This window comes from Triticum aestivum, chromosome 2D (assembly GCF_018294505.1).
Source record: "Triticum aestivum cultivar Chinese Spring chromosome 2D, IWGSC CS RefSeq v2.1, whole genome shotgun sequence".
NCBI lineage: Eukaryota > Viridiplantae > Streptophyta > Magnoliopsida > Poales > Poaceae > Triticum > Triticum aestivum.
The window spans coordinates 73,894,902-73,905,565 of record NC_057799.1 but is presented as its reverse complement, the minus strand read 5'-3'; the positions used below and the strand labels follow the sequence as shown (position 1 = coordinate 73,905,565).

General features: G+C 46.3%; 1 protein-coding gene across 1 annotated transcript; it reads right to left on the bottom strand.

Moving 5' to 3' along the window:
* Positions 1-5,148: 5,148 nt before the first annotated feature.
* LOC123051663 (uncharacterized) lies at positions 5,149-7,893 on the bottom strand. Its single transcript, XM_044474623.1, has 3 exons — positions 7,347-7,893; positions 6,617-6,923; positions 5,149-5,475 (listed from the first exon to the last, which is right to left on the bottom strand). The coding sequence occupies exons 1-2, from the start codon at positions 7,740-7,742 to the stop codon at positions 6,618-6,620; spliced, it is 702 nt and encodes a 233-aa protein (XP_044330558.1). The 5' UTR covers positions 7,743-7,893; the 3' UTR covers positions 5,149-5,475; position 6,617.
* Positions 7,894-10,664: the final 2,771 nt, after the last annotated feature.

The window sequence follows — 10,664 nt, the reverse complement described above, 5'->3', positions numbered from 1 at the left end:
AAATCTTCTCAAAGTTACCAAGATGAAAGTCCTTCTTACCCTAAACCTCGCAGACAACTCCATTGCTCCCAAATTCTTTCCTGTTGATCAGCAGTTCTCATCCAAGTTTACTACAGTAAACTTCAGAGGGTGATTACCATTTAACCAGAGCCTTTTTCACCAAACTACCACCGCAGTTGCGACCTCCCCAGGAAGGACAAACCACTAGACAGCGTTTGCCAACATTTGGCACTTTCTCCTCGCCAGCTCACGCGGTCACCACCTCTCTGGCATGCCATGGCCGCGTCCAGGATGGTTTCTTGCTCGGGCCCCTCTCCCTCTCGTCGTCTTAGCGCTCTTGAGCATGTCTCACCGTTTTACCGCGTCGTCGTCGTCCTCCTGGAGTCATCTCCCCCTCTGTCAGCCCCTCCGTCCGCGCTCGTCGCCGCGCGCCCACGGGCGTACTGTGGCCGACCGAGCTTTAATGGCGCCGTGGCTGCTGCTCCTCTGCGCCCTCAGCCCTCTTGCCATGTGCACTTCTGTAGCTCGTTCGTTGCCTCCCTCGTCGCCTTCCCGTGCTCGCCCGTGCTCACTGCGCGTCGCCAGAGCCTTGGCCGAGCGCGAGCGGCGGCACCCGAGGCCGTGCTCTCGCCCCGCCTATATATAGCCCACCCCGAGGCCGTTCGACCTCACCACCAGCCTCACACCACCTCCAGCAACGTCCCTGGCCTCTCCCTCGAGCTCCAGAGCCCCTCATTCCTCTTCCATGGCCGCCATGTCCGCCTCGACTTCGGCCTAAATTGACACAAAGTTGAGCCCTCCTCTACCTCTAGCCACCACCATCGTCTTCCCCACACTCCGGCGACTCTCCCCGTGCCCTTGCCCCCTCGCCGGAGCCTCTCTTGGGCCGTGCCCCGAAGACCACCGCCGTCTCTGACCTCCTCTGTCTCCTCCCATCGCCTCCTCCCCACTCCTCCCCGGCGCCTCTTTCTCCTCTGGACGGGTGCGTCGTCGCATCCCGCGGCCGCCGGTGTCCTCACCTCGGCCGGAGATGGCCGGAGTTGGCCGGGTCGGCGCCGGCCTCTTCCCTGCCCTCGCTCCTCTGTCTCTGATCGGGGAGGCAGCGAGGAGGAAGAAGACAGGCGCGAGGAGAGAGATGGATAAGGTGGGACCCTCCTGTCAGCTGCACAAGCCGGGCCCCGCCACCGCCACGTCACGTAAGTGGAGACGTCTTTTGCTGAAATACGTTTTCTGTTTTAGGAAAGCGTATTTTGCTTCTACTTCGGCACAGAGTGCGTTTTCTAGAGAGCGTATTTCTGATTTTGTGCCTCTGTCTTATCCACTCAGGGACCTGTTAGCTGAAGAAATGTTCACAGATTGATCCTTCGTCTTCCGCACCTCATAACTCCGCAACCATAACTCCAAATGAGGTGAATCCAAAGCCTACTTCTTCGTTTTGTCGAGCCCGTTCTGTTGGTATCATTTTCACCATGTGTTAACATTCTGAAAATGACCATTTTGCCCCTGCCCTTATTCAGCCCCTCCGAGAGAGTACGTTTTCCGGTGATCCTTTCCGCGAGTTTCTCGCACTTCCTCCTGGTGATTTCTTCCACCCCAGGCAAGCCACACCCTCCATTTGCATGATTGCAATGCAGTGACATGGTTTATTTATTTGAATTTGTTTAAAATATTGCATTAGCTATGTGTGATCTGTTCATGGCATTTCTCGGAGTATTGATTTGATCTTGATATTGCCATGATATTGCTTGGAGTTCTAGGACTTATATTTTGATGATTATGTGGATGATATGTTGCCTTTTGGATTCCTAGTGGCTATTATGATTATTTCCATGATGGTATCTGTTATTATATTTTGGATATCATGCTGCATTTGGATTATTAGTGGTTAGTATGATTATTTTCATGATGCTAGTTGATGTTCTGTTGCTTGGAGTATTATTTTCGGAGATGATGTTTACATGTGGATCTTAGCCAAATAGCTTTATTCTTGTTATTGGAGAAGTAGGATTATGGTTTTCGGATTCATCATGACAGTAGTGTTGTGCTACCCTTGGAGTATTTTGAGATGATGATATTATGCTTGGATTATTTGTTGGATATTGCTATGACTTGGATTCTAGTTTGATAGTTGATATCGGAGTATCAGTTATCACAGTTATATTTTTGGGGATAAATTTCGTCATTAAGTTGGTCAGGTGCCACCGAACCGGGCTTTCTCCAGTGCAACCACATTTGCCTTTATGGGAAGGCCCTAATGCGGTCTATTGTCATGCCTCTCGCCGGTGCCTCCAACGAGGGAAGGTTATGGGCGTGCGGTACCCTGGCCCGGTAAGCAGACATAACATGCCCGTAGTTGGATGATAAGCGCTTTTGTCCCCGTTTGGGACGGTTTATGGTTTTGGCCACGACGGTGGCCATTGTGTCTTTGGTAGACACGGGGCCACCCAGGACTAGCCCAGTGGGGAGTGAGTCGGAGTGGCCGGGAGAGTGTCATGGCAGTAGATTGGTTTTGTCGGAACGCCGTTGGTCCACCCGACTGCGAGTGCGAGGCCATGGGTTCCGTGGTGTGGGTAAAGTGCGCTACATCTGCAGAGTGTATTTAATCTATCGATAACCGCGTCCTCGGTCATGGGCATGGGTTCGTACTAGGTCACACCGTTTGATATTTTGGAGCAGTACAGATTGGCAGGATGTTGATGATGATGTTGGAGACCAAGTGTTGGTCATGGTTGTGATCGCCGGAAAGATCACGGTTTGAGACCAAGTGTTGGTTATGGTAGTGATCGCCGGAATGATCACCGTTTGGTTTTGATCACGAGGTGATCAAGATGGTATATTGCTTGGCCGGTTAGCCAAGAGAGATATGGTTATGGAGATCTGAGATGGTGATTTATCAGTATTGTAGTAGTTTCATATCATGCTTAGTAGTTGTTGTTGTATCATGGTAGTTGTTATTTAATTCATCTGTTAATGCTATGTTATTGCCTTGCCTTGATGTTTTTGGTTGTTGTGAGCTTGCAAGTACATTCAATGTACTGACCTGGCGTGTCATGCCAGATTGCAGGTGATGCCATGATTGCTTGTCGAGGTTGCCGTGCGTGCGAGCTAGATCGTGTCCTAGCCAGAGTCCCTGCGGAGTGGAGTTCACCACCTTCGTCGTTGTTCCGCTGCTAGAAGTATTCCGCAGCTACGAGTTGTTCCGCTGCTAGCATAGAGCAAGTGTAGTATCGCAGGCGTAGTGTCGCCGTGCTGATGTGCTTCTTTGTACCATCAGACCCTTGTATTATTATTCTTGTAATAAGAGCTGATTTGTTCTATGTCAAGCAGTGTCGTATTCCAGAGACTTCTCCTCGATCGCTGGGCTGGAATACGGGGCGTTCTGGTTTCTCTGAGCCGGGGTGCCACAGTGGCTTCGATGGCAATATGAGCGGCATGGGAGGTGGCTTCGGCGGCAACATGAGCGGCATGGGAGGTGGCTTCGGCGGAAACATGAGCAGCATGGGAGGTGGCGATGAAGGGGCTTCCGGTGGAGTTCGCGGCAACGATGAAAACATTGACAAAGAAGCCATTGATGATGATGATCATACACCATCCACAATGTTAAACCAACTTACGGACAAGCAGGATGTACCTTCTTAGCTCCTCTCTCTAATTTAGCTTGTCCTATCTTTGTAATTCAAATTGTATTATGTACCTGAGCTGAGTTTGAATGAAAGTTTGACGCTCTGGGCGCCTTATCTTGTTAAAAAAAACAATGTTACTAGTGACAAGGGAGAGGTCCAAAATTGAGTGATGTTTATGTGCATTTTAATTTTTTGGACCAAGAACTCTATTTGGGACAATGCACTTCTGGTTGTAGGATTTCAAACTTTGATTGATGATACACTTTTGTTGGTAGAATTATGAAAAATTATTGCTATCTGAATGTGCAAATGCGACTATACAGAGGCTGTACACAGCCGCGCGGCCGGCGGTCGGGTTTTACATCTCCGGTTTGCATCACCTATTAGAGTTGCTCTTTTACATCTCCAATATAAATCATCTGTTGAAGTTGCCTCTTTTTCGAAGATGTAAAAGCATTTTTTGGAGACATGAATTTTTACATCTTCTATTGAAGATGCTCTTAGCCTGGTTCAGGCCACCAAATTCTAGTCCTGACTCATGCTAAACATGAAATAATATACTAATCCATGTCCATCCTATCCTTCTATTGGTCTACCAACATAATTTATTGTACTGCGTTTCTCAGGCTGAAGTGATGAACCAAACAACTACGTTGCGAGCATGCCTGACGGGCAAAAATCATTGAAGCCTCCAGCTCCTTTCAGGCAGCCATTTTTGTCAGGCAAGCTACTCAGGTCATCAACCAAACAACCCCTTATTGTTTGTTAATGTTCATAGGGATACAAGCAGCTCCCCGGGCCCGAAAACCATGCACGGCTGCCTCCATTCAGGGACGTGGAAACTTTCGCCAAAGCAAGAGCATCTCTCGTTGTTCATGGTCGTCTGAAGCTGACCATACACAATTTCTTCTTCTTGTTCCCTATCTCCTTCAAAGATGGCACCATAGCTCGTGAACCTGTTGTGATTGTCCGGCTTCTTGATTAACTCAGGTTGTCCAAGACTATCACCGCATGTGTTGCATTTCGATCACTCCACAAGGAGAAGGCCTCACTGATCGCCGCTGCCTCCAAACACTCAGGCGACATCAATTTTCCAACCACCGTCGCGGAGGCTTTACCAAAGAGCCCCGTTTCCTCTCGGCAGACTGCTGCCGATGCTGCCAAGACCACCATCAACCTAAAACTTTAGACTCGTCTCTGTAACATACCTGAACATATATTCGATGCAAACTTTAGAAGGAGCACTAAATATTTGACACGGTTGCAAATCTGCATCTCTGGTGGTACCATTGATCATCATAATGTTAAAAAAATGTGACGAAGTTCAGCAGCCAACACAACGATGGAAACTGCAATACTCTAGTGCAGTAGATGACCCCCCCCCCCCCCCCCCCCTCCCTCTGATAACTATGAAGATATTCGAAACTGCAACGCATACATAACCCAATTTGCACTTGCAAAACGTTACTACCATGCATACAACATATAAAGATCCAAATCGACGGCAGTGAATGCACGAGATTAATGTCTCATGGAAGCGTTTTCTTCCAATAGGGTATCGCAAAGGAGACCAGAGGAGTAGCACCAAACATCATCACCGGACCCATAATGACCCACCAAACTTCACGGCTAGCTATTGACGATTACGATCTAGTAATAGCACAAATAAGCAGGTCTAAAAAAGTTTCCATGGTTAATGCCGATTAGGATTTACTAATCGAAGAAGCAAGTCTGCAGAAACTCTCTTTTTCCTCTGAAAACTTGTATCTGTGGGGATCACTCACAACCATCAGTAGAATGACGATTAGGATCCTTGCCAAAATCCCCGGACACCTTCTCTTCTTAGCTTCGTCTGCCAATAACCCAACCCAAGATTTCATCAGATTACCACATAAAAGAACATTGCCATATCAACATTAACCATCCAACAGTGTAATTTCAAGTACTGTAAATCTAAAGGCCATGCCACTCATTTTCCAGCAATGAAGTAACTTCTATCTTGTGAGAATTCGAATATTTCTCGTCCTTTCAATTGGTAGTGCTAACAAACACATAACTGATGATATGAACTTCCAACATCAGATATTAACTGCTCAAAGGGACGTCTACCAAAATGTAGTGGCATAGCACCACCTTAAAGTACTAGATATAAATACATTTACTGTCATGTTATTTACATATATGATCAAACAGTTTACTTTCTTTTACTAATAAAGTATAAAAGCACTAAACTGAGTCACAGAACAGCGCGCAAAGGCACAATGTCAATTATACCAAAATGTATTGGGCATGGCGGCACATAAAAGTTAATGACTGTTACAAGGACTAGAGGTGTACCATTTTACCGTCATGTTATTTATTTACATGATCAAACAGTTCACTCCTATTTACCAGAGTGACGGAACATGGTACAAAGTCATAAACGTCAAGTGCAGCTAAGAAGAGTAGACTCGTATGCCATAGCCAAAACTTCAAAACTTTGGGTCTTCCCATCAGATTTAATGGAGAAATTAGCAATGACAAGAAAACTCAAGAAAGGTGCTTGCAACCAGTTTGGAAGCGTGCAAACATTGTTATAATCTCACTCACTGCAAAAGATACAACGATCACAGTGGGCAATGAAGCGTAAGCAAATGATTTGCTTTTTTCTAATACATAGAAATGATCGTTTTTACTATCATCACTTCCTAACAAAAGCATAAGGTAGAACTGCATCAGTTGGCTACTTGCATGATTTAAGATTGATCCCAATCCCAGTTTAATATGCAATGACTAGAGGAAATAGCAAAAACCTCATTGGTTTTATATGCAACGATGCTCCATCTTAACAAATATCAACAGCACTAGGCAGTAATCAACAACACTAGGCAGTAATCAACAACACTTGAGGACTGTTTTCATGCTATGAGGAGGATACACAAAATATGCAGATTATAATTGAAAAGACCATACGGCTCACAGATACATGGGGCAAAGCAAAGTGAGTAGTATACCTCAACAAAACTGCGATGGCACTTTCCTGTCCGCCTGGCCACCCCTCCACACACTTAGAACGAGCGCTGGGATGATAACAAAGCAAGCTGTCGCGTGCATACCAAATAGTGCCACATCTATGATTACGGAGGCGACCATTTCACCCTGAGATATCGAACCCTCCACATGCGGCGACAGCATCGCCACCAGAAGACCAGTGACCATTAGAAGGAAGAAGGCCACATCCGCAACATATCCAAGCACCGCGGTGCGCGGAAGCCTAAACATGTCTGCAACCGACTCCCGCGTGAATGCTCCTGATGCGCTCTGAGGACAGCAATTTCAACAAAACCACAGGGATGAGCATGAGTATGTACGGAATGGTTCGGAAATGGAAGGATGCAAATGAAGTGATGAACATGAACACACATTGAAAAAACTAGTACCACTGATCAGGACAACCTGAACTGTATATGGCAACTTAGTTAGAACATAATGCTAACACAGGGCCCATCCACTAGCATATGTACTGCATTACTGCTGTAATTCGACCACAATAAAGATCACAGGGAGTCAATTTGCACAATAAACTACTACTACTACTCATCAGGACAACCTGAACTACGAAATTAATTACTAACATAATACTGTATATATGGCAACTTAATTAGAACATAATGATAACACTGGCCTATGTACTGCTGCAATTCGACCGGAATAAACATCTCAAGGAGTTAATTAGCCCGATACCTTCTTGAATGCCGAAGTGGATCCAGATACAAGTGCAAACACGTAGGCCACGCACATCAACAGGGCGAGAAGCGCGACCAGCACAAGGATGCTGTAGATGAGGACCTTGAGGCCCCAGTACATGATGGCCTGCAGGAACAGGAATTGGGCGGAGCTCTCGCCCCAGGCGCGGCTCGCCACGACCTGTCCAGCCGTGGCCGCGGAGATGACCCACGCGACCCCGAAGCCCAGGTAGGGGAGGGCTCCCGCCGCGACGCAGAGGGCGCGCCCCAGCGCGAGCATCGGGGCGAGGGCCAAGTGCACGAGCGCCAGCACCACGACGACGATCCGCGCCGGCGGGGGCGGGGGCGGGAGCGGCGGCGAGGGCAGCACCGCGTCGGCGACGGCGACGGCCATCGGTCGGTACGGGAAACCCTAGCTCCTGGAAGCTTCTCGATCGCACTCGGTGGGGGCGAAGTGGTTGCAGCGAGAGGACGGGGGTTTGTGGGGAATGGGGATTAGCGACGAACACGGGAGGGGGTTTTGCGGCGAGCTGTCCCTCTTGCCTTCCGGGTTCAGATCTAACCCATTTCCTCTCGACTAGCGGATTCGGGTTCTAGTAGGGTACGTGGAAATGGTGAGTGCCCAATTCGATCCTGCACAATTACAGAATTTCATTTTTTTTATAAGAATTACTGAATTTCTTTCTTTTTTTTACAGAACTTCTCCTCCGTTATTCACTTAGCAAAATAGTGGCATCTTGCGAACCAACCTGTCGTTGGATGGTTAGAGGGACAGTGGTGTCCCCAACCCATCAGGGTTCAAGTCATAATGCTCACATTATTCCTGCATTTATTTCATGATTTCCGGCGATACGCTTTCAGTAGGAGGAGACGTTCCCATCGACGAGGAGGCATCTATAATGACTTCGTAAATTTCAAGATGACATGCCGGCTCAGTCTCTCAAAGGTGCTCATACGGGTAAGTGTATGCGCGTATGTATGAGTGCTTGCCTCTGTACTGATGTTCAAAAAAAATAGTGGCATCCTTTACAAGTAATGTAAGCAGTACATCCGGTGCCGAATTCATCCAGATAGAAGGAGGAGAAAAATTAACTATCATAGCAAGTTCATGAGCTACTTTATTACTCTCTCTATTATAATAATCATAAATTACATGATTAAAATCTGACGACATGAAATAGCAACGTCAATAATTACACTTGCCACCGAAGAGGAGTTGCCTTCTCTCAAAGCTTCTGCAACCTCCATGCTATCCGAGTTGATCATGATCTTGCTGCATCCAATGGTTCTGGCTAGATTCAAGCCAAATCTGACAGACAATGCCTCTGCAGTGAAAGAACCATAACATATGTCCACTCGTTCATTAGCTGCCGCAATAAATTTCTTGTTGTAATCTCGTATTACTGCCCCCACCGATCCCTCAAAAAGATCATGGGCAAAGCCAGCATCTACATTTAATTTCATATCCCCTGTATCGACTTCTCCCATGATTCAACACGTACCTTTTCCTTCGGGGAACAAACAATAGTAAAGTTAGCTCGGATAGCGAGAGCAATTTGTGAGGGTTTTTGGGTGTCGTCTCCATGGTAATTTTTTCGGTGTTCAAACCATAGGTACCATGCCGCAATGGCCACAACCTCCTCCAATTTGGGAAGACCTAGGATCTGGACTTTAGCCTCCATTCTTAACAGTTCATGCACCACTTCTTCACCTGATTTGAATTGTCTACATCTCCTCTTGACAACATCAATCAGCCCCAATTGTCGCCATACCTCTCTTGATCTTGGACACTCAAAAGGAAGTGTTTCATGCTATCCGGTCCCCATATTGCATTCCGGACAATGTGTTTTTCACTTTCACGCGCTTCGAGGCCAGAACCGCCCTACACGGAATAGCACTATGGAGAACTCTCCAAATAAAAATCCTGATCTTGGTTGGGCACTGGAAGCTTCATATCAAGTTCCACTTCTCTTGTCAGGGTATGATGATTCAGCTCTAGTTTGCAGCAAGTAGCCAAATTGAGCATTCCATTCCACTTGGTAAGCATATCATACCGAGAAGATTCCATTCTTAGTGGGATCCCAGGCAATGAAATTTGACATTTCATGTGCGAGCAAGGGTATAGCAAGTATTTCTGGACATCCACTTCCCAGAATGTTTGATTAACCAATTGTGAGTCCCCGTCTCCAGTTGCTGGGTCGATGAGATCACAGACTCGGGTCATTAAATTATTACCTTGGATAGTTAGGACCTTTCTTGTTGGTGATTGAGGGATCCACGAATCCTCCCATATATTCACCTTTTCACCATCTCCAATTCCACCCACGTCTCAGTGTGTCCACACCAGCCATTATACTCTACCAAGTATATGAAGATTTTTGATTCAAAGTAGCACTCATAAGATCTCCATCTGAGAAGTACTTGGCTCTTAAAATAATTGCACATAGTGAGTCTGGATTGTCAATGAAGCACCACGTTTGTTTTGCCAAAAGTGCAAGATTAAAACAATGAATATCCCTGAAGCCCATACCGCCTTTCTTCTTTGGCACACACATCTTTCACCAGGCAAAACCAATGCATCTTTTTATTAGTTGCGTCATCGTCCCACCAATAACGAGACATCATCCCGCCTTTCTTCTGTGATTTCTTTGCATATTTTTTTAGGAATTTTGAAGATAGACATCGCATAAGTTGGTATAGCTTGTGCTGCTGATTTCGAGACCACTTCTTTTCCCCAGAAGATAAACATCTCTCCTTCCATCCCATAAGTTTCGGAACTAGACGGTCAATCAGATATTGGTAGCTGTCTCTTTTTGTCAATCCCCAAAGTAGCTAGGAGGCCCAAATATTCGTCATTCAACGCCTCTGTCATGATATCTAGAATTGAGCATACATGTGCCTTCACATTAACATCTATACTTGGGCTGAAAAAAATACTTGATTTCTCCACACTGACCAATTGACCGGATGCCGAACATTATAGATCCAGGATGGATTTAATTAAGACAAGCGGCATTAGTAGCATTGGCCTTCATTAGGAAGAGTGAGTCTTCTGCAAACAAAAGATTTGACACTGCTGATGCATCACGACAAACTTTGACCCCCATGAGGTTACCGTCATTTTCAGTCCTAGAAAGTAGGGTAGTTAGTCCCTCCGTGCAGAGAAGAAAAATATATGGTGAAACGTTTAAACTTATTACTCCCTTTGATCCATATTAATTGACGCTACTCTTGCATCAATTAATATGGATCGGAGGGAGTACCCAAACTATTATGATTGCACAATTAGGTAGATTTTCATGAAGAACCAGCTTGA

Bases quoted from the DNA above. Each gene is read 5' to 3' on its own strand.
- LOC123051663 (XM_044474623.1), bottom strand. From the start codon at position 7,742: ATGGCCGTCGCCGTCGCCGACGCGGTGCTGCCCTCGCCGCCGCTCCCG. The intron at 6,924-7,346 runs GTATCGGGCTAA...TGCTGTCCTCAG, and splicing joins CCACTTCGGCATTCAAGAAG to AGCGCATCAGGAGCATTCAC.